Source organism: Pristiophorus japonicus, chromosome 19, assembly GCF_044704955.1.
Source record: "Pristiophorus japonicus isolate sPriJap1 chromosome 19, sPriJap1.hap1, whole genome shotgun sequence".
Taxonomy (NCBI): Eukaryota; Metazoa; Chordata; class Chondrichthyes; family Pristiophoridae; genus Pristiophorus; species Pristiophorus japonicus.
The window spans coordinates 93,977,102-94,001,282 of record NC_091995.1 but is presented as its reverse complement, the minus strand read 5'-3'; the positions used below and the strand labels follow the sequence as shown (position 1 = coordinate 94,001,282).

The window sequence follows — 24,181 nt, the reverse complement described above, 5'->3', positions numbered from 1 at the left end:
GAGCTCCTTGAATAACAGTCCTAACATCAGCCCTTTGGAAAAGTCATCCTTTTTTTTTAAAAAAAAGGAAAGTCCTGCATTTATATAGTGTCTTGGACAACCCAAAGTGCTTTACAGCCAATGAAGTACTTTTGGAGTGTAGGCACTGTTGTAATGTTGGAAACGTGGAACCCAATTTTGCACACAGCAAGCTCCCACACACAGCAATGGGATAATGACCAGAGAATCTGATTTTTTTTTGTGATGTTGGTTGAGGGATAAATATTGGGTAGGACACTGGGGATAGTTGTCTTCTTCGTGGGATTTTTTACATTCATCTGAGAGAGCAGATGGGCCTCTGTTTAATGTCTCATCTGAAAAATGGAACCTCCGGCAGTACAGCGCTCCCTCAGTACTGCCCGTCCGGCAGTGCGGCGCTCCCTCAGTACTGCCCGTCCAGCAGTGCGGCGCTCCCTCAGTACTACGCCCGTCCGGCAGTGCGGCGCTCCCTCAGTACGCCCGTCCGGCAGTGCGCCGCTCCCTCAGTACTCCCGTCCGGCACTGCGGCGCTCCCTCAGTACTACGCCCGTCCGGCAGTGCGCCGCTCCCTCAGTACTGCCCGTCCAGCAGTGCGGCGCTCCCTCAGTACTACGCCCGTCCGGCAGTGCGGCGCTCCCTCAGTACGCCCGTCCGGCAGTGCGCCGCTCCCTCAGTACTGCCCGTCCAGCAGTGCGGCGCTCCCTCAGTACTATGCCCGACCGGCAGTGCGGCGCTCCCTCAGTACTATGCCCGACCGGCAGTGCGGCGCTCCCTCAGTACTGCCCGTCCGGCAGTGCGGCGCTCCCTCAGTACTACGCCCGTCCGGCAGTGCGGCGCTCCCTCAGTACTACGCCCGTCCGGCAGTGCGGCGCTCCCTCAGTACTACGCCCGTCCGGCAGTGCGGCGCTCCCTCAGTACTGCCCGTCCGGCAGTGCACCGCTCCCTCAGTACTGCCCCTTCGACAGTGCGGCGCTCCAACAGTGTGCCACTCCCTCAGTACTGCACTGGAGAATCAGCTTAGAACTTGTACTAAAGTCTCATGACTGTCTAGATCGGAGGCGAGGGTGCTACGCACTGATCCACGACTGCCACTTCAGTCTGGAAAAGGAAGGGGAAACTGAGGAGGGGAATGGCTTGGGTGCTGCTGCTATAGGTGGGATAGAGAAGTTTTAATGTTTCTATCTTATTAAACAGCCCTGGTAATGGGCAAAGGCCCATAGTGCTAAAAGCTAAGCTCACAAAAAGTGAGTATGATTAGGGGTTGTATTTAGTTGCCACCAAGCTTAGAATATAAGAAAATAAGAATTAGGAGCAGGGCTAGCCCATTCGGCCCCTTGAGCCTGCTCCGCCATTCAATAAGATCATAGAAACATAGAAACATAGAAACATAGAAAATAGGTGCAGGAGCAGGCCATTCGGCCCTTCTAGCCTGCACCGCCATTCAATGAGTTCATGGCTGAACATTCAACTTCAGTACCCCATTCCTGCTTTCTCGCCATACCCCTTGATCCCCCTAGCAGTAAGGACCTCATCTAACTCCTTTTTGAATATATTTAGTGAATTGGCCTCAACAACTTTCTGTGGTAGAGAATTCCACAGGTTCACCACTCTCTGGGTGAAGAAGTTCCTCCGCATCTCGGTCCTAAATGGCTTACCCCTTATCCTTAGACTGTGACCCCTGGTTCTGGACTTCCCCAACATTGGGAACATTCTTCCTGCATCTAACCTGTCTAACCCCGTCAGAATTTTATATGTTTCTATGAGGTCCCCTCTCATTCTTCTGAACTCCAGTGAATACAAGCCCAGTTGATCCAGTCTTTCTTGATAGGTCAGTCCCGCCATCCCGGGAATCAGTCTGGTGAACCTTCGCTGCACTCCCTCAATAGCAAGAATGTCCTTCCTCAGGTTAGGAGACCAAAACTGTACACAATACTCCAGGTGTGGCCTCACCAATGCCCTGTACAACTGTAGCAACACCTCCCTGCCCCTGTACTCAAATCCCCTTGCTATGAAGGCCAACATGCCATTTGCTTTCTTAACCGCCTGCTGTACCTGCATGCCAACCTTCAATGACTGATGTACCATGACACCCAGGTCTCTTTGCACCTCCCCTTTTCCTAATCTGTCACCATTCAGATAATAGTCTGTCTCTCTGTTTTTACCACCAAAGTGGATAACCTCACATTTATCCACATTATACTTCATCTGCCATGCATTTGCCCACTCACCTAACCTATCCAAGTCGCTCTGCAGCCTCACAGCATCCTCCTCGCAGCTCACACTGCCACCCAACTTAGTGTCATCCGCAAATTTGGAGATACTACATTTAATCCCCTCATCTAAATCATTAATGTACAGTGTAAACAGCTGGGGCCCCAGCACAGAACCTTGCGGTACCCCACTAGTCACTGCCTGCCATTCTGAAAAGTACCCATTTACTCCTACTCTTTGCTTCCTGTCTGACAACCAGTTCTCAATCCATGTCAGTACACTACCCCCAATCCCATGTGCTCTAACTTTGCACATCAATCTCTTGTGTGGGACCTTGTCGAACGCCTTCTGAAAGTCCAAATATACCACATCAACTGGTTCTCCCTTATCCACTCTACTGGAAACATCCTCAAAAAATTCCAGAAGATTTGTCAAGCATGATTTCCCTTTCACAAATCCATGCTGACTTGGACCTATCATGTCACCTCTTTCCAAATGCACTGCTATGACATCCTTAATAATTGATTCCATCATTTTACCCACTACCGATGTCAGGCTGACCGGTCTATAATTCCCTGTTTTCTCTCTCCCTCCTTTTTTAAAAAGTGGGGTTACATTGGCTACCCTCCACTCCATAGGAACTGATCCAGAGTCAATGGAATGTTGGAAAATGACTGTCAACGCATCCACTATTTCCAAGGCCACCTCCTTAAGTACTCTGGGATGCAGTCCATCAGGCCCTGGGGATTTATCGGCCTTCAATCCCATCAATTTCCCCAACACAATTTCCCGGCTAATAAGGATTTCCCTCAGTTCCTCCTCCTTACTAGACCCCCCGACCCCTTTTATAACCGGAAGGTTGTTCGTGTCCTCCTTCGTGAATACCGAACCAAAGTACTTGTTCAATTGGTCCGCCATTTCTTTGTTCCCCGTTATGACTTCCCCTGATTCTGACTGCAGGGGACCTACATTTGTCTTTACTAACCTTTTTCTCTTTACATATCTATAGAAACTTTTGCAATCCGTCTTAATGTTCCCTGCAAGCTTCTTCTCATACTCCATTTTCCCTGCCCTAATCAAACCCTTTGTCCTCCTCTGCTGAGTTCTAAATTTCTCCCAGTCCCCAGGTTCGCTGCTATTTCTGGCCAATTTGTATGCCACTTCCTTGGCTTTAATACTATCCCTGATTTCCCTTGATAGCCACTCCATTTTCCTGCACTGTCCCCATATCCCTTGATTCCCTTAATATCTAGCGATCTCTAGTTTGAATATACTAAACGACTGAGCCTCTACAGCCCTCTGGGGTAGAGAATTCCAGCGATTCACCACCCTCTGAATGAAGAAATTCCTCCTCATCTCAGTCCTAAATGGCCGACCCCTTATCCTGAGACTGTGACCCCTGGTTCTAGACTCCCCAGCCAGAAGGAAACATTCTCCCTGCATCTAGCCTGTCAAGCCCTGTAAGAATGTTGTATGTTTCAATGAGATCACCTCTCATTCTTCTAAACTCTAGAGAATGTAGGCCTAGTCTACTCAAGCTCTCCTCATAGGACAATCCCCCCATCCCAGGAATCAGTCTAGCGAACCTTTGTTGCACGCTCTCTACAGCAAGTATATCCTTCCTAAGGAGACCAAAACTGCACACAATACTCCAGGTGTGGTCTCACCAGGGCCCTGTATAATTGCAGGAAGATGTGTTTACTCTTATACTTGTGTTCTAAAAGTCTAGCAATATTGGGAGGACCTGTTCCTCTGGTCCATGTAGTCACTGATGATCCTACAGCACTATTTGGGGGAAGAGTGGGGAGTTTACACTGCATCCTGCTCAATATTCCTTCCTTAACCTGAAAAATAAAATGACCGACTGGCTGCTTATCTCATTGCCGACTGTGGGATCTTGCTGTGTAGAAATGCTTGATGCTCTTGCCTACATAAAAGTATTGTTTGAAAGTAATTCATTGTGTATGAAGCACCTTCTTTGAAACATGCCTGCATGGTGTGATAAGACCCCAATATAACTGCAAGTCATTCCTTCTCGAAAGACAGTGTCAAATGCTTCTCTGTTATCTAGGATACTGGAATTTCCTTCTTAAACGGCCCTCCGCTCAGATTGACTGAGCATCTGTTTTGGTGCAAGTTGTTTTAACGTTCTGCGGGAAGAGCAGCTGTGTATGCAAGTCGCACAACTGTAGCCATTAGCTTTCCGTTCTCATTCCTCTGAAGCTGTTAATGCCAATCTGTGCAGCCTTCCGTAGAATCGTAGAAATTTACAGCACGGAAGGAGGTCATTTTGGCCCATCGTGCCCGCAAAAGAGCTATCCAGCCTAAATCCCACTTTCCAGCTCTAGGTCCGTAGCCCTGTAAGTTGTGGCACTTCAAGTGCACATCCAAGTATTTTTTTAAATGTGGTGAGGGTTTCTGCCTCTATCACAATTTCAGGCAGTGAGTCCCAGACCCCCACCACCCTCTAGGTGAAGAAATTTCCCCTCAAATTCGCTTTTCACCTCCTACCAATTACTTTAAATCTATGCCCCCTGGTTGTTGACCCCTCTGCTAAGGGAAATATAGCCGTCCTATCCACTCTATCTTGGTCCCTCAATTTTATACACCTCAATAAGGTCTCTCCTCAGCCTTTTCTGTTCCAAAGAAAGCAAACCCAGCCTATCCAATCTTTCCTCGCAGCTAAAATTCTCCAGTCCTGGCAACATCCTCATGAATCTCCTCTGTACCCTCTCTAGTTCAATCACATCTTTCCTGTAATGTGACCAGAACTTCACGCAGTACTCTGTTACCGTTCTAGTGCAGTCACATCTTTCCATCTCCCTGTATCCTCACTGGTGTTGAGATTGTCAGTCATTGTGCCAGAATCCTGGGGTCATGTTTGCATACTTACCACTCCGAATGCCTTATCTCCCTTTTGTCTGTCTTTCCTTCCTTCTGCAATCTGTTGGCATTTAAGTAAAAAGAATTAACGGCCCAGAGTGCTTCGCAAACACGGCTTACAGTTACTTCCTCCGGGACAAGCAGACAGCGCCTCAGTTTAACATCTCATCCAAAATACTCCACCTCTGACAATGCAGCACTCCCTCAGTACTACCGTGAAGTATCGGCTTTGAATCATAGCGTTGACTAGAGCACATCGTCTACCGTTGGATTTTAAAATCCAAACTTGCTGTTACTTAATCACAATTTCGTGATTTGCCTCTTGAAAGAAGAAAACTGAGGCGTGACCTATTAGGGGTCTTTTGATATGAAGGATTTTGATAGAGTAGACAAACAGGCAGAGAAAGAGTGTTTCCACTTGTGGAGGAGAGCTAAACTAGAGTCCTATCAATATAGGATAGTCACCAAGAAATCAAATAGGGAATTCAGGATAAACAGCTTTACCCAGAGTGTGGTGAGAATGTGGAACTCGCTGCCACAGGGAGTGGTTGAGGCGAATAGTATCGATGCATTTAAGAGGAGGCGAGATAAGCATATGAGGGAGAAGGAAATAGAGGGTACACTGATAAGTGTTAGATGAGGAGGCTCCAGTGGAGCATAAATGCTGACATGGCCTGTTTCCGTGCTGTATATTCTATGTAATTCCACCTAATCTATTCCACTTTTACCCCCCACCCTTAGCATCTTTGCACTGAGGGCTCTGGCGTTTCAACTAGTTTTCAGTGTTTAAAAATAAAAATATATTTTTGCACATGTTCAAATCAAATCCACTTTCAGAATTTGAATGAATGTCGTTTGAGATGGAAATTTTGCACTCATCACCATGAGGGGAATGGAATAGAAAATATGTTCCACCCCTCAACATCAACACCAAGCACACTTGGGCCAAGATTAGCACAGCTAAATGCCATTTAAAGTTCTCTTTCCCCCCCCCCCCCCCCCCCCCCCCCACTGCCCCCATTCCCAAGCTGTGCCTCAGCCCTGGCCTTCAGAAGGACAACACCCAACTGTGCACCAGCGCAGCATTCTTTCATTTCTCTCACAAGCCATGCTCTCAGTTGCCTGTTTATCTGTGTATGTCCATTTAGAACATCAGAATTCGGAGCAGGAGTCGGCCATACGGCCCCTCGAGCCTGCTCCTCAATTCAATAAGATCATGGCTGATCTTCAACCTACTTTCCTGCCCTATCGCCATAGCTCTTGATTCCTTTAGTGCCCAGAAATCTATCCATCTCTGCCTTGAATATACTCATCGCCTGAGCATCCATAGCTCTCTGGGGAAGAGAATTCCAAAGATTCACGTCCCTTTAAATGAAGAAATCTCTCATCTCAGTCCTAAATGGCCGACCCCTGATCCTGAGACGACCCCCCACCCCTCTCTCTCTCTCTCTCTCTCTCTCTCTCTCTCTCTCTCTCTCTCTCTCTCTCTCTCTCTCTCTTTTTCTCCCCCCCCCCCCGCCAGTTCTAAATTGTCCAGCTAAGGAAAACTGGCTCAAGATGGCCTAAATTTATTTGCCCTCCGACCTCTGAGCTCCACCAATTCTGGCCTCTTGAGCATCCCCGACTTTAATCGCTCCACCATTTGAGGCCGTGCGTTCAGCTGCCTGGGCCCTGAGCTCCGGAATTCCTTCCTTAAACCCTCTCTGCGCCTCTCACTCCTTTTTAAGATACTCCTTCAAACCTACCTCTTTGACCAAGCCTGTCCTAATACCTCCTTATGTGGCTCGGTGTCAACTTTTGTCTGATGACGCTCCTGTGAAGCGCCTTGGAACGTTTTACTTTGTTAAAGGTGCTATATCAATGCAAGCTGTTGCTGTTGACTTTACCTGTGACTCTACTAGCAAAGTGAGGAGACCACCTTCTCCTCCTCCTCCTCCTCCCCTCCCCCATCAGTGTACACTGGATTCAAAGCCAGGCCCCAGCGGGGTGTCTGATACTATTTACAAATGCCAGATTGTGAGTTGAGGTGCCCATCTGCTCGGTCACTGAGTTCTGAAACGAATGTCTCATCAAAGGATTCTGGAGCTTGGAATTATTTTCAGTGTTGAAATTGTTTTCTCTACTTCTTGATGTCTGGCTTAAAAAAAATGCTTTGTAGAATCATTTAGCACAGAAGGAGGCCATTCGACCCACTGTGCCTGTGCTGGCACTTGTCAGAGTGATCCAATTAGTCCTGCTCCCCATAGCCCTGCAAAATTTTTCTTTTCAAGTATCTATCCAATTCCCTCTTGAAAGTTGTTATTGAATCTGCTTCCACCGCCATTTCAGGCAGCGCGTTCCCGATCACCACAACACGCTGTGTAAAATAAATTCTCCTAATTTCCCTACCCTGATTCTTTGCCGATTTATCTTAAATCTGTGTCCGCTGGTTACCGACCCTCCTGCCACTGGAAACAGTTTCTCCCTATCTACTCTTATCAAAGCTCTTCATGATTTTGAACACCTATTAAATCTACCCACTCTGCTCTAGAATCATAGAAATTTACAGCACTGAAGAAGACCATTCGGCCCATCGTGTCCGCGCCGGCCGACAAAGAGCTATCCAGCCTAATCCCACTTTCCAGCTCTTGGTCCGTAGCCCTGTAGGTTACGGCATTCCAAGTGCATATCCAATTACTTTTTAAATGTGGTCAGGCAGTGAGTTCCAGACCCCCACCACCCTCTGGGTGAAAATATTTCCCCTCAAGTCCCCTCTAAACCTTGTACCAATTACTTTAAATCTATGCCCCCTGGTCGTTGACCTGTATACTAAGGGAAATAGGTCCTTCCTATCCACTCTATATAGGATGCTAAGAGGCTGCAGGGTGACTTGGACAGGTTAGGTGAGTGAGCAAATGCATGGCAGATGCAGTATAATGTGGATAAATGTGAGGTTATCCACTTTGGTGGCAAAAACATGAAGGCAGTATATTATCTGAATGGCGGCAGATTAGGAAAAGGGGAGGTGCAACAAGACCTGGGTGTCATGGTGCGTCAGTCATTGAAAGTGGGCATGCAGGTACAGCAGGCGGTGAAGTAGGCAAATGGCATGTTGGCCTTCATAGCTAGGGGATTTGAGTATAGGAGCAGAGAGGTCTTACTGCAGTTGTATAGGGCCTTGGTGAGGCCTGGAATATTGTGGCCAGCTTTGGTTAGCTAATCTGAGGAAGGATGTTCTTGCTATTGAGGGAGTGCAGCAAATGTTCACCAGACTGATTCCCGGGATGGCAGGACTGACATATGAGGAGAGACTGGATCGACTGGGCCTGTATTCACTGGAATTTAGAAGAATGAGAGGGGATCTCATAGAAACATATAAGATTCTGACGGGACTGGACAGGTTAGATGCAGGAAGAATGTTCCCAATGTTGGGGAAGTCCAGAACCAGGGTCACAGTCTAAGGATAAGGGGATTAGCCATTTAGGACCGAGATGAGGAGAAACTTCTTCACTCAGAGAATTGTGACCCTGTGGAATTCTCTACTGCAGAGAGTTGTCGATGCCAGTTCGTTAGAAATATTCACGAGGGAGTTAGATATGACCCTTACGGTTAAAGGGATCAAGGGGTATGGAGCGAAAGCAGGAAAGGGGTACTGAGGTGAATGATCAGCCATGAATGGTGGTGCAGGCTCGAATGGCCGACTCCTGTACCTAGTTTCTATGTTTATACACCTCAATTAGCTCTCCCATCATCAACTTCCTGTTCCAAAGAAAACAACCCCAGCATATCCAATCTTTCCTCATCGCTAAAATTCTCCAGTCCTGGCAACATCCTCATAAATCACCTCTGTACCCTATCCAGTGCAATCACATCTTTTCTGTAATGTGGTGAGCAGAACTGCACGCAGTACTCCAGCTGTGACCTAATGAGAGTTTTATACAGTTCAAGCATAACCCCCCTGCTCCAAAGAGAACAATTCCAGCTTCTTCTGTCTCCACATTACTGAAGTCCTTCTTGCCTTTTTTTTTCCAGGCAAAAGCAAAGAAGCAGAGATTAAACGGATAAACAAAGAGCTGGCAAACATCCGATCGAAGTTCAAAGGTATGTGTGCCCATTTGCCGATGGAAAATCTCTTCAAAGCTGGGGCGGGGGGTGTGGGGAGAATGGATTTCAGTGACGGAATGCAGGCCTGGCAAGTGCCACCCACCTAGCTGTCCACAGAAGTAGCATTGGCAAAAGATAATGGGGCGCGTGTGTGTGTGTGTGATGGGTCCCCTAGCCCTATCGACCAAAGTACAAGGGTCTGATGGGCAATGAAACTGGAGTGAATAATTAAAAAAAAAAAAAAAAAATTAAATTCATTCTTGGGATGTGGTCGTCGCTGGCAAGGCTGGCATTTATTGCCCAATCCCTAATTGTCCTTGAGAAGGTGGTGGTGAGCTGTCGCCTTGAACCGCTGCAATCCGTGTGGTGAAGGTGCTCCCACAGTGCTATTATGTAGGGAGTTCCAGGATTTTGACCCAGCGACGATGACAGAATGGTCGATATATTTCCAAGTCTGGATGGTGCGTGATCTGGAGGTGGTGGTGTTCCCATGCACCTGCTGCCCTTGTCCTTCTAGGCGGTAGCGGCCGCGGGTTTGGGAGGTGCTGTTGAAGAAGCCTCGGGGAGTTGCTGCAAGTGCATCTTGTGAATGGTTGCAAAAGACACCGGCCAGAATGAGCAGTCTGCCGAAAATGTAACCTACTACTTAGTATTTTCAATCATGCCATCTATGGAGCTGGTAGGGGGAGGCTGTTGGCTATTCTTCCCTTCCCACACAGCACAGCGCCCCCCCCCCCTAAACAGAGGACTCTGAGTGAGACGTGCTGCTCACGTTTGTGCGCCTCTCCGATAGCTTGTTGGTTGGAGCTGACGAATCGCTGGGGTGGAGCTCTTGATTGGGCAACACTGTGTGGTGTGAGCTTGGGAGTGCCTGGGGAATGTAAGGAATGAGCAGTGCGTCCCAAAAAAACAGAGGAGGCGAACTTGAGACCGAAAAAACACGTGAGGCTGTGTTTATTTCCTGGAGTGAAACTTGTGGTTGAGGTGATTAGCATAGACATATTTAAAGGGAAGCTAGATTTAAAAACATGAGAGAAAAAGGACTAGAGGATATGCTGAGCAGGTGAGGTGAAGTTGGGGTGAGAGGAGGCTTGTGTGTGGAGTGTAAACCCCGGCATGAACCTGTTCGGCCAAATGGCCTGTTTATAAGCTGTACCGTCTATGAAACGCATTAAAATTAGTTAAGATTTTTTATGACCAAAATGAGTTGGCTGTGTTTGGTGTGTGAAGCACCTGCGTTCTTGCTCCCGCCGCAGTTTTGCCAATTGCCATGCCTAAACCCGTTTGCTTTAAAGATAATATCTATGTTGCTCTGTACGCTGGTTGGATTTTCTTCCCTGCCTGTTTTTGTTGGAAGTTGTGAGATCATATAGTCAGTCCCCAAGCAGCCTATCCTTCAGGAGAGATGCAACGGGTTGAACGGACATGAGTGTTTGTGAGGTGAATGCTTCAGGGTACCCTGTTAACCGTATTGTCTGGGAGCACAGTTCACATCACTAGCACCCCAGTGAGACAGAGTGGCAGAGACATTTCCTGCATGTTGCCACTTCAGCGGTGTCAATAGGAGGCTGCGCTTCTCGTGGAGAAACCAGTTGCAACTCTAGCCTGCATTAAGTTAAACCTAGGAATTGCTAGACGAGAAAGACCCAGGTCTATCTAGTTCACCTTCTACCACTCTGGTAGTCGCACAATCCAACGATAATGGAGTTGTTGACCAATCAACCAATCAACCCCCTCATCTCTGGAATCAACCTAGTTCAGAGAAGGTAGATGAGGGGGTTGACTTATGAAGATAGGTTGAGTAGGTTGGGCCTATACTCATTGGAGTTCAGAAGAATGAGAGGTGACCTTATCGAAACATATAAGATAATGAGGTGGCTCAACAAGGTGGATGCAGAGAGGATATTTCCACTGATAGGGGAAACTAAAACTAAGGGGCATAGTCTCAGAATAAGGGCCGCCCATTTAAAACTGAGATGAGGAGGAATTTCTTCTGAGTGTTGTAAATCTGTGGGATCAGTGCTGGGACCCCAACTATTTACAATCTATATTAACGACTTGGAAGAAGGAATGAGTGTAATGTAGCCAAGTTTGCTGACGATACAAAGATGAGAAGAAAAGCAATGTGTGAGGAGGGGACACAAAACCTGCAAAAGGACATAGGCAGGCTGAGTGAGTGGGCAAACATTTGGCAGATGGAGTATGTCGGAAAGTGTGAGGTCATGCACTATGGCAGAAAAAAAATCAAAGAGCAAGTTATTATTTAAATGGAGAAAGATTGCAAAGTGCCGCAGTACAGCAGGACCTGGGGATATGTGTGCATGAAACACAAAAGGATAGTATGCAGGTACAGCAAGTGATCAGGAAGGCCAATGGTATCTTGGCCCTTATTGCAAAGGGGATGGAATATAAAAGTAGGGAAGTCTTGCTACAACTATACAAGGTATTGGTGAGGCCACACCTGGAATACTGCATGCAGTTTTGATTTCCATATTTACGAAAGGATATACTTGCTTTGGAGGCAGTTCAGAGAAGGTTCACTTGGTTGATTCCGGGGATGAAGGGGTTGACTTATGAGGAAAGGTTGAGTAGGTTGGGCCTCTACTCATTGGCATTCAGAAGAATGAGAGGTGATCTTATCGAAACATACAAGATTATGAGGAGGCTTGACAAAGTGGATGGAGAGAGGATGTTTCCACTGATGGGGGAGACTAGAACTAGAGGGCATGATCTTAGAAAAAGGAGCCGCTCATTTAAAACGGAGATGAAGAGAAATTTCTTCTCTGATGTTGTAAATCTGTGGAATTTGCTGCCTCAGAGAGCTGTGGACATTGTCTATTTCTGTCTTAAATTTATTCAATTTCTTAAACGATAAGGGGTTATGGGGAGCGGGTGGGAAGTGGGCCTGAGTCCATGATCGGATCAGCCATGATCTTATTGAATGGCGGAGCAGGCTCGAGGGGCCGTATGGCCAACTCCTGCTCCTATTTCTGTTCTTATCAATCTCCATCAATGAGTCTACAACAGACACGAGGTGAGAAAAAACCCCAGTGGGGGACGTTTTGGGAACCAAAGGTCTTAAGGTTCAAAGTCCCCTGTTCCTCCCAAGCTCGCTACACTCACCATACTGGATTGTTATTTCCTGAAAGAAATCTACTCGTTTGCATTTGAATGAATCACGACTAACTGCTCCCACCGTCTTCCTAGAGATCCTGTTCCACAGATTGACCACTTTCTCTCAAACTATGTTTCCGCAATTCCCCTCATCTCTTCCCCCCCCCCCCCCCCCCAGGCCCTTCAAGCGCAGGCTGTGTCCACTAGCTCTCTTGTTCTGCACAAGCTAACCACAGTCCCTTTCGAATCCTAAAAGCAGCAATCCCATTGGGAGAGACCTAGCTGATAAAAGATCACTATGTCCAGCATTAAGCTACACAAATCGGAAGTTCCCGACTCAACTGATCTCTAGCAGGCTAACAACTGGGGCAGTGCAGTTTGTCTCCGTGTGCCTGGGGCGGTTTGTGGCCGGTGGATTCGGCTGGGTTTCCATTCGCTGGTTGCTGTCAAGTGAGCTCCACTGGAAAATGCATTTTCCATGTGTAACGTATGCTCCTGTGAGTATGCTCACAGGCTGGTAGAGCTGTTGCATTGTAAGTGGCTTTGCCAGTCACGTAATGTTCACAAGACTCAATAAAACCCCAGCCATTTGGGGTCAGGGTGTCCACGATGAAGCAGGTGGTTGTGAGCTTGGTGGATGAATTGTAATGTGTAATGTGATTGTTAAACCTTTGTTAATAAAAATGCGTGTGTCCTCCCAGGGGATTTGCAGGATCTTGCGGAGACATCGTTGGTGGTATTTCGCCAGCGATTTGAGGTGTTTACTGTACATGGTCCATGCCTCTGAGCCATACAGGAGGGCGGGTATTACTACAGCCCTGTAGACCATGAGCTTGGTGGCAGATTTGACGGGCTGGTCTTCGAACACTCTTTTACTCAGGCGGACGAAGGCTGCGCTGGCGCACTGAAGGCGGTGTTGAACCTCGTCGTCCGCTACTGGAGTTCCAGGATACAACTAAACATCGCTCATTACATGATTTTGGACTTGCTTTCGTTACAGCTCTTGTAATCGGGGCTCACTAATATCGTCCTGTTCAGGGCACCGGGAGATTCAGGCAGTGACTGGTCAGGAATATACACGCATGCCTCCTGTGTACACTTGTAATGTATGCACCTGTGAGTATGCTCACAGGTTTGTAGAGCTGTTGTTTACTGCGGTCTGGAGGAGTCCGTGTTCCACGTGTATGTACAGTGTGTGAGGTTGCAGCCCCCTCTTCCATTATTTGAAGGGTTGCTCCTCGATTTCTGGTTGCACTTCAGTCCCACGCTCCTGATCTTTGGGCAACCTGTGCGGAGGGGGAGCGGGTAGGTCTGAAGGTCTCCTCGTCGGACTGCTCCTGGGCCTGGCCAACCGGTCCAGGCAGCAGGCGGTCGAGGGGGTCATTCAGCTCGACTGCCTGCCTCTCTTCCGCTGTTACATCCAAGCCAGGGTGTCCCTAGAGATGGAGCACGCGGTGTCCACCGGTACGCTCGCGGCCTTCCGTGAGAGGTGGACGCCAGAGGGACTGGAGTGCATCATCACCCCGGAACAGAATCTTAATATAATTAGGTAAAATTCCCTGTTGATTTGGAAATTTGTGGGTTCTAGTGCCCTTTCTAAAAGGGGGCTACTTGAGTTAAAAGTTCTTTTTAAAATAGTTGTAGAGTTGTTGAGTTGTGAGTGGCTTAGTCAGTCACGTGATGTTCACAAGACTCAATAAAACCCCAGCCAGTTGGGTTCGGGGGATCCATGATGAGGCAGGTGGTTGTGAGCCTGGTCGATGAAGTGGTAATGTGTGTGTTGTGTGATTGTTAAACCTTTTGCTAATCAACCAACTAGTTCTTAATAGCAATGTGTTGCTATGAATTCTTAAGCAAAGAACCCATGAAGTAAATACATTACACCATGGGCACAGAGTGTGAGACTCTTCAGGTAGAATAGTCTGCTAGTGGAGAATGGTTGAACTAGAAAACTTCAAAATACATTTAGAATATTTACTTTTTAAAAAAAGACTTGCATTTATATAGCGCCTTTCACGATTACCGGACATCTCAAAGCGCTTTACAGCCAATGAAGTACTTTTTGGAGTGTAGTCACTGTTGTAATGTAGGAAACGTGGCAGCCAACTTATGCACAGCAAGCTGCCACAAACAGCAATGTGCTAATGACCAGATAATCTGTTTTTTTATGTTGACTGAGGGATAAATACTGGCCCAAGGACACCTGGGATAACTCCTTCGAAATAGTGGCCGTGGGATCTTTTACCTGAGAGGGCAGACGGGACCTCGGTTTCAGGCCTCATCCGAAAGACGGCCCCTCCGACAGTGCGGCGCTCCCTCAGTACTGCCCCTCCGACAGTGCGGCGCTCCCTCAGTACTGCCCCTCCGACAGTGCGGCGCTCCCTCAGTACTGCCCCTCCGACAGTGTGGTGCTCCCTCAGCACTGCACTGGGAGTGTCAGCCTAGATTTATGTGCTCAAGTCCCTGGTGTGGGACTTGAACCCACAACCTTCTGACTCAGTCGAGTGCAAAAAAAAAAAAAATTATGAGTGTTTCTAGGTACTGAGGTGAATGATCAGCCGTGATCTTATTGAATGGTGCTGCAGGCTCGAAGGGCCGAATGGCCTACTCCTACACCTATTTTCTAGGTTTCTTTCTGCACTCCCTACCCAGTGCTGTCTGAGAGGAGAGAATGAATTTTCATGTAATGCAGAGGGGTGGGCGGGCTGGGGGGGGTAAGCTAGCAGGAACCCCAATTGGGAAATATTGAAATAAGGGAACTGGGTTGCTTTTGCAAGCCTGGCGACTGCAGAGGTAGTTTGTGCATAACTGCTGCTGTTTCCCAGTCAGTGTGGCACTGCCACTTTCCTCCAAACACCCGTGGGTCAGCACAATTGTTATTTTCCTCTTACTCCCACAATGTGTGTGTTTTTTCTTTGCCCACGACCCCCACTCTGCCTCCGAAGGTCAAAATGCAGTCATCACACGGGACTAAGAAAACAGCAGCAACCTCCCTCAACACATCCGGGCTTCCTGTTTCAGTTGTGAGTCAGCTGTTTTTTTTTCTTCTTCCTCTCTTCCAACAGTGAGAAATGCACACCAGTCAGCAGTATATCCGGAGCCCCAGCTCAGATACAAGGGAGGGGAGGGGGAGGAGGTTTAGAAATAAACTAAATCAGCACAGGTCTCTCTCTCTCTCTCTCTCCTCCTTTTAACCCCACACCTCCCCAGAGGATGCCATTCTTGCAGAGTGCAGTTACACATGTTACCGGCTGCTGGGAGTTCCTCCAGCTACCTGCTTAATTGACCATTCTTCATCCGTGAACCGAGGCAGCGAATGTTGGCAGGTTATTCGACTGGGCAATGCCTCGATTTCAAAATTCTCAGCCTTGTTTTCAAATCCTTCCATGGCCCTGCCCCCTCCCAATCTCTGTAATCTCCTCCAGCCCCACAAACCCCCCCGAGATCTCTGCGCTCCTCTAATTCTGCCCTCTTGAGCATCCCTGATTATAATCACTCAACCATCAGTGGCCGTGCCTTCTGTTGCCTGGGCCCCAAGCTCTGGAACTCCCTCCATAAACCTCTCTACCTCTCTACCTCTCTTTCCTCCTTCAAGATGCTCCTTAAAACCGACCTCTTTGACCAAGCTTTTGGTCAACTGCTATTTTCTACTTATGTGGCTCGGTATCAAATGTTTTATCTCCATACTCCTGTGAAGCCACTTGGGACGTTTCACTACATTAAAGGCGCTATATACAAGTTGTTGTTGTGATACCCTTCAAATTAGCCCAATCTTATTCTCACCTGAAGGCCACAAATGCACGTTGCTGAAAAGAGATCAGGAACAGGAACCCAGGCTGATTTTTCTCGCCCATCCCCAGCATGGTCCAGTTGGGACGAATGGCCTGTTTCTGAGCTGCATTATGTGTGTAATACTATGAAATTCTCTCTTCCGCTACAGGAGACAAGGCGCTGGATGGCTACAGTAAGAAGAAGTATGTCTGCAAGCTGCTCTTCATCTTCCTGCTCGGACATGACATTGACTTTGGCCACATGGAGGCGGTCAACCTGCTCAGTTCCAACAAGTACACGGAGAAGCAGATTGTGAGTGTTTATGCTCGATCAGAACTGTGTGGGTGAAGTGGATTGGGAGTAGGCGTTATTGAGGGAAAGAGCAGAACTTCAGAATAAGGGGTCGCCCATTTAAAATGGAGGTGAGGAGGAATTTCTTCTCTGGGTCGTGAATCTGTGGCATTCTCTGCCCCAGAGAGCTGTGGAGGCTGGGTCATTGAATATATTTAAGGTGGAGATAGACAGATTTTTGAATGATAAGGGAGTCGAGGGTTATGGGGAGCAGGCGGGGAAGTGGAGTTGAGGCCAAGATCAGATCAACCATGATCTTATTGAATGGCGGAGCAGGCTCGAGGGGCCGAATGGCCGACTCCTGCTCCTATTATGTTCTTAAGTTAACCAGAGGGCACAGATTTAAGATGATTGGTAAAACAACCAGAGGTAACATGAGAGCAAACCTTTCTTTACTCAAGGAGTGGTTAGGATTTGGAATGCAGTGCCTGATTGGGTGGTGGAAACAGACTCAACAGTAGCCTTCAAAAGGGGATTGGATAAATACTTGAAGGAGGAAAAAAATTGCAGGGATATGGAGAGAGAGGGGGTGGGGGGAGTGGGACTAGCTGGATTGCTCCTCGAAAGCCGGTGCAGACTCGATGGGCTGAATGGTCTCCTGTGCTGTATTACTGTCATTCTATGAAAACTAATGGCCCGCTAAGGATCTGCGTGGGGCTGACATCCTGATCAAATCAAATTGGTTTCTCTTGTAAATCTTATCTCTCTTCAGATGCAATACGTGCATACTGTGATAGACAGGAAGCTTTGAGACTGCGTTGAGCAACATTTCTGATTAGCAACTCTTTCTCCAAATAAAAACGTGGTTGCAGACTTGGGGTGGTTGCCTTACCTAAGTAGCCGTTCCTTAATGTCTGAGCTTAAGACGGCGAGGGCCAACGGGCCCTTCAACCAAGGAGGGCATCACAATCGAGCCAGATCCTATTTTTGTCCAAAAGCTGTGCATGTAGACGTTTTAAAGTAAGAACTTGCATTTCTATAGCGCCGTTCACAGCCTTAGGATGTCCCAAAGCGCTTCACAACCAATGAAGTCACTATTGTATTGCAAGGAAAGGTTACAGCCAATTTGCGCACAGCAAGCTCCCACAAACAGCAATGAGAAAACTAGATCATCTGTTTTAACATTGTTGCTTGTCACTTAAATATTGGCAAGTCACTGGGGAGAATTACTTTCAAGTGATTCCAGTGTTACATCTCCACCATTCTAATGAGTCCACTCCATGTGTTGATCACTCTTTGAAGTAGAACTTCCTGATGTTGGTCCTACATGGTTTTGGGTGGGGTGGGGTAGGGTATGTATATATTGTCATGCACAAGGCATTGCAACTGTGTGGGACAAGTTAGATGGACCAGAGGGGTGACCATTGCCAACCATTGGTGGCCGTGCCTTCAGCTGCCTGGGCCCCAAGCTCTGGAACTCCCTCCCTAAACCTCACCTCCTTCAAGCCGCTCCCTAAAACCCAGCTCTTTGACCAAGATTTTGGTCATCCACCATAATTTCTTCTTGTGTGGCTTGGTGTCAAATTAATTTATTTTGTCTTATAACACTCCTGTGAAGCAACTTGGGACATTTTACTACATTAAAGGCACTATATAAATACAAGTTATTTTAGTCATTGTTCGTGCATTTATCTTTCACTATTTGATCCTGTGACCACTCGTCCCACTCTCTCCGTTTAATATAAAGTAATATTCCAGATTTACCTTTTTCCACAGCGTTTTGCTATTGTATTGAGCTCTTGATCAACTGTCCGACAGTCTGGAAAACTCAAGTGTCTCCATTTTGTTCCTCGTAACTCAGACCATTGACACTGGGGATGAGCCTCGTGGCTCCTCTCTGCACCGCCTCCGGCGCTTGACTATCTCCCTTGTGTCTCGGTGACCAGAGACCCTGTACTCGAGGTGTGGTCTAACCAGAGCTCTCCACACCTTTAATCATGATTTCCTCTGAATGGTATCAAACGGTTGCAACTAACGTTTAGCTGCTCTGCATTAGAAATGTTGAGCATCAACTAAAGACTCCAAGTCCGTCGCTTGTACAACATCTCAAAATCCGTCTGGCTGACAATCGGAATTGTCTGAAATCAGACATCCTTGAGAAAATCCCATTTGGTGTTCAGTAAAATAAAATCCGGAATTATTGTCCATAAACCGGCGGGCCAGACTAGTTATCAGCTTCGCCGCTATGGTTTAAATGGCCTGAGCCTCAGCCTGGCCCTCAACAAACAAGCTCTCATATGATCAGTACAGCATATAATTTGTAATAAATAGTTAATTTACTTTATCCTTGTATTTACCTTACAATAATTGACTTTATTCTACTTCATGTATTCCTTGTTTTTCTTATCCATTCAAATAAGCCTAAGATAGGCTACTGATTTTATTGATTTTCTTGTCCGAAAACCGGCAGGGTCTCGGTCCAGAGGCTGCCGGATTTGAGACGTGGTACCACAACGTTCTTCAGAAGTCCAGCTTCCGACGTGTGTGTTCTGCGTTCTCAGGGTTACCTCTTCATCTCGGTGCTGGTCAACTCCAACAGCGAGCTGATCCGTCTGATCAACAACGCCATCAAGAACGACCTGGCCAGCCGCAACCCCATCTTCATGTGTCTCGCTCTGCACTGCATCGCGAACGTCGGCAGCCGGGAAATGGCAGAGGCCTTTGCCTCCGAGATTCCCAAAATCCTGGTGGCCGGGTAAGTGCGTCTTCATGTGATTGTGGATATAAATCTTCTCCATCAACCGGCTGTTCTGGCTCTGTCGGAAAATGAGGTTGGGCAGTCTCGAACCACATCCTGCTGCTCATGAGCAACAGATTTTACAGGTGGCTGGTGTGAGAAATCAGAAATTGCCACATTAATGCTCACAAACGTTCTGAGGTATGGGCTGAGACACAATGTTGGGGCAAAGTGGGGGAAAACACTACTCCAGCTAACCTGTGCTGTACCTGCCCTGGGAGTGTTTGATGGCAAAGTGTAGAGGGACCTTTACTCTGTATCTAACCCGTGCTGTATCTGTCCTGGGAGTGTTTGATGGGACAGTGTAGAGGGAGCTTTATTCTGTATCTAACCCCGTGCTATAACAACCCTGGGAGTGTTTGATGGGACAGTGTAGAGAGAGCTTTACTGTGCATCTAATCCAAGCTGTACCTGCCCTGGGAGTGTTTGTTGCTGACCTCGACCCTAAATGGAAGGTATTCCGTGCCCAGCATCAAGAACTTTTAACTTGATAAACCCAAGTCTTACATTTTAAAAATAAAACCAGCATTGTTGTTTTCCTCCTTTTCCCCTCTGTAATCAGCAGCTCTAACGCCAGGATTCATAGTATATATGGCACAGAAACAGGCCATTCGACCCAACCAGTCCATGCCGGTGTTTATGCTCCGCTCGAGCCACCTCCCGTCTTTTCTCATCTAAATCTATCGGCATAACCCTCTATTCCCTTCTCCCTCACATGCTTGTCTAGCCTCCCCTTAAATGCATCGATACTATTCGCTTCAACCCCTCCCTGTGGCAGCGAGTTCCACATTCTCACCGCTCTCTGGATAAAGAAGTTTCTCCTAAATTCCCGATTGGATTTCTTGGTGACTATCTATCTTATATTGATGGCCTCTAGTTATGCTCTTCCCCACAAGTGGAAACATTCTCTCTGTATCCACTCTATCAAAACCTTTCATCATTTTAAAGACCTCTATTAGATCACCCCTCAGCCATCTTTTTTTGAAGAGACAAGAGACCCAGCCTGTTCATCTTTTCCTGATATGTATATCCTCGCAGTTCTGACACCATCCTTGTAAATCTTCTCTGCACCCTCTCCAGTGCCTCGATACCCTTTTTATAATATGGCGACCAGAATTGCACACAGTACTCAAACATTCATTTAATATAAAAACAGAAAATGCTGAAAATACTGACGGGCAGCATCTGTGGAGAGAGAAACAGAGTTGACGTTTCAGGTTGATACCTTATAATTAGAACGGATACATTTCTTCCACTGAACTTGTTGGGTCGTGGTAATCTTGCGTTGACAGTGATACCATGGACAGTGTGAAACAGAGTGCTGCCTTGTGTCTGCTGCGTCTCTACAAGACTTCCCCAGACCTGGTACCCATGGGCGAGTGGACTTCCAGAGTCGTACATCTACTCAACGACCAGCATCTGGTAAACAATTCTTTTGTCTTAAATTTAAAAAAAAAATAGTAATTCTAGCTCATTTGGTAATTCTCTCCCCAGTATAGAACCGAGCCGTACCTAACAGAGAGGCTTCAAATTCAGTCCCTTCTCAGTTAAAGACAGGCTTGCATTTATACAGTGTCTTTCACGACCACCTGAAGTCCCAAAGCACTTTGCAGCCAATGAAACACTCCTGAATAGTATTCACTGCTGTCATGCAGGGAACTTGGCAGATCCTCTGTGTCAGTGATGTTGATTGAGGGATAAACATTGGGCCCAGGACACCGGAGAGAACTCCCCTGCGCTTTTTCGCAATAGTGCCATGGGATCTTTTACATCCACCTGAGAGAACAGACGGGGACTCGGTTTAATGTCTCATCCAAAAGATGACACCTCCGACAGTGCAACTCTCCCCCAGCACTGCACGGTCAGCCCAGATTTCTGTGCTCAAGTTCCTGGAGTGGGACTAGAACCCACAACCTTCTGACTCGGGCGAGGATGCTGCCCACTGAGCCACAGCTGACATTAGCTTCAATATTCTAGGCAGTGGAGGGGAGGAATACAATCGTCTCGGGGACTCATTTGCTGGAAAGTGTGGGATGTTGGAATTGGTGGTTGATCGAATTGAGATCTGAGGGACGTATGGGATATTTGCCAGCGCTCTCCCTCTAGACTCTCGAGTGAAAAGTGGCCACTTGGGTAAGGTACCAGAAGCACGGTTGTCACTAGGATTTCAGCAAAGCATGATGGTGGAAGTGCCATCTTAGTTGAGTTTTGAGAAGCAGCCAGCAGTACAATTATAGGCTTTGTTCATCTGAGCTCAGATGAAAGAATACTGATGGGCAGAAAGAGTGAGCTTGAGCTTGCATTTATGTAGTCCTTATTTTCTTTTTCCCTTTCCCTTTTTCTCCTCTTCTCTTCTTCTCTTTCTCATATCCCAATACGTTTCTCAAGAAGTTCACAGGTGTTTCAATGAAGGACCTAATATTCCAGATCCCGAACTAAATCTTGAAGGGTGGAGGATGCCTGTGCGTGGACTTTTTTAACGTGTGGTGACCGTTTCACACCAGCCACCACACAGGCTTGACAGAGCTAGGTCTTGGTCCATTAGCAAGAATTAACCAAGACAACTGGAGACCAGCTCTGCTGCACGGGCCTAGTGCGCACATATTGCAGTGTGGGCTGGCCCGTGCTGCCCCTGGGCCCTCGCCTTTCCTGGGCCCCGAACTCGCGCCTCTCCTAGGCCCGATCACGTCCCTCTACAATCCCTCGCCGCTCCTTCGCCCTGACCTCGCTGCTCCTGCTGTACCTGCCCTCGTTCCAATCACCGACCTGGACCTTGGTGACTTCCCTTTTCACTGCCGTTGCTCTCCTGCTCCAGCACGTGCTGCTCCCTGGAGTGGTATGCCTCCACGCCGCACCTTCCATTCACCGGCCTGCTCCGATGGCCCTCAGCCTGCGAGCACCATTCAGCAAAATGTAAATAGGATTCCATCGGATATACGACACAGAAACAGGCCATTCGGCCCAACCAGTCCATGCCGCTGTTTATGCCCCACTCGAACCTCCTCCCGTCTTTCCTCGTGTAAATCTATCGTATAACCCTCTATTCCCTTCTCTGTCATATGCTTGTCTAGCATAAGAACATAAGAACATAAGAAATAGGAGCAGGAGTAGGCCATAAGGCCCCTCGAGCCTGCTCCGCCACTCAATAAGATCATGGCTGATCTGATCATGGACTCGGCTCCACTTCCCCGCCCGCTCCCCATAACCCCTTATTTCCTTATTGTTTAAGAAACTCTCTATTTCTGTCTTAAATTTATTCAATGGCCCAGCTTCCACAGCTCTCTGAGCGAATTCCACAGATTCACAACCCTCAGAGAAGAAATTTCTCCTCATCTCAGTTTTAAATGAGCGGCCCCTTATTCTAAGATCATGCCCTCTAGTTCTAGTCTCCCCCATCAGTGGAAACATCCTCTCTGCATCCACCTTGTCAAGCCCCCTCATAATCTGATACGTTTCTATAAATGCCTGCTCTTAAATGCATCATTATGTAGTGGCCATTTTGGGTGCATCAAGGTCCCCCAAGCAGCAATGACTCGAATATCCAGTTGATCTTATGATGTCAGTTGAGGGAAGAATGTTGGCCAATACATTCGAACACTCTGATCTTAAAATAGTGCCATGGGCTCTTCAGTGTCCATCCGAACCACTGGAACAGGCATTAACATCTCGTCCAAAGGACGTGTCGCACTCGGGTGCCGTGCTGCTGATTACAGGCCGGCCGCTGGTGGTGGGCGAAATGTGAACTGATGAATGTCACGCGGCAACAGTACTGCGCAGCACCCAAGCCTATTGGTGCAAATATGATTTGATTCCCTAAAGCAACCTAAAGGCGCATGGTCTTGGGAGCGTCTGCGTGCACTAAACCCGTTTCACTCATCTGGTTCATTGCAGGGGGTAGTGACTGCAGCTACCAGTCTCATCACATGTCTGAGCAAGAAGAATCCCGATGAGTTCAAGACGTGCGTCTCGCTGGCTGTTTCCAGACTTAGCCGGGTAAGTGGTCGTGCGGACAACTTGAGTTTTTAAAACACTGATGCTTGTCCTCCATTTTGCGGTGCGGTGGAACAAAGGGACCTTGTAGTGTATGTTCACAGATCCTTAAAGGTAGCAGGACAGGACGACAAGGTGGTTCAAAAAGGCATACAGCATACTTGCCTTTATAAGCTGAGGCATAGAATCTTCGATCGGATGTTTGCCGGCTCTTTGTTTATCCACTTAATCTCCGCTTCTTTGCTTTTGCCTGGAAAACAAAAATGCAAGAGGGTCTTCGGCGATGTGGAGAGACGAGAGAAGCTGCAGTGGGTTAGACACTGGTCTTTCACTATTGGACAGTGACTTCAAATCCAGTACAAACTAATGGGATCCTTGCAGGCAGGCACGGAAACTTGCATCCAATGTGAAATGAGATTGGGCAATTTCAGTCCCCGTCCGTAGTGTTCATTCGCCCTCGGCGCAAAAATGCTTCTAACTTGCAAGTACAGGTAGCTGGCAATCTCACCGAGGGGAGGCCGCAAGACGACTGCCCACTTGGAAAATGGAAAAATGTTGCAGGCGGTACTGTCCTGAAGTTGGGCCTGAGGCACATGGTTGGAGCAGAAGGAGCCCTTGTCACGACCTTGGGATGTCCCCGAGAGCTTCACAGCCCGTGAAGTACATTTGAAGTTGTAGTCACTGTTGTAATGTAGAGGCTTTGCTCAGCAAATACTGATCGAAGTAATGAAACGCCGCGCCCAGCGGTTCTGAGCTCGCCCTACCTGCACGTCCGTTAACCGAATGGATTCTGGCAGACAATCAACTTAAACAGTCCATGGAATCCAATACGATTGGTTCTGGTGGCAAGTCTTGGAATTATGTTTTGAATAAAGGAATAGTTCTGGTAATTTGCATATCACAAAATGCTTACCTTTTGTTCAGGTTTGTGGGCTTTAAATGAAGACAGTTAAAGTGGGTCGAGGGCAGGCAGGTAAAGCAGGTTCAGGATGGACAGTTGAACCAGATCATGGGCACACAGTG

The 24,181-nt window shown here is 47.6% G+C and overlaps 1 protein-coding gene across 5 annotated transcripts in view; it reads left to right on the top strand.

Moving 5' to 3' along the window:
• The window catches only part of ap2a1 (adaptor related protein complex 2 subunit alpha 1), a 75,202-nt gene that overhangs the window by 5,349 nt on the left and 45,672 nt on the right, over positions 1–24,181 (top strand). For all 5 annotated transcript variants that reach the window (XR_011587888.1, XM_070861835.1, XM_070861837.1 and 2 more), the window contains exons 2-6: positions 9,124–9,192; positions 16,250–16,392; positions 18,933–19,126; positions 20,461–20,590; positions 23,060–23,161. Coding sequence is in view for 4 of the 5 variants with exons in the window: in XM_070861835.1 (XP_070717936.1) it covers positions 9,124–9,192; positions 16,250–16,392; positions 18,933–19,126; positions 20,461–20,590; positions 23,060–23,161 (638 nt within the window). In the remaining variant the exon portion in view is untranslated. The remainder of the gene's footprint in view (positions 1–9,123; positions 9,193–16,249; positions 16,393–18,932; positions 19,127–20,460; positions 20,591–23,059; positions 23,162–24,181) is intronic.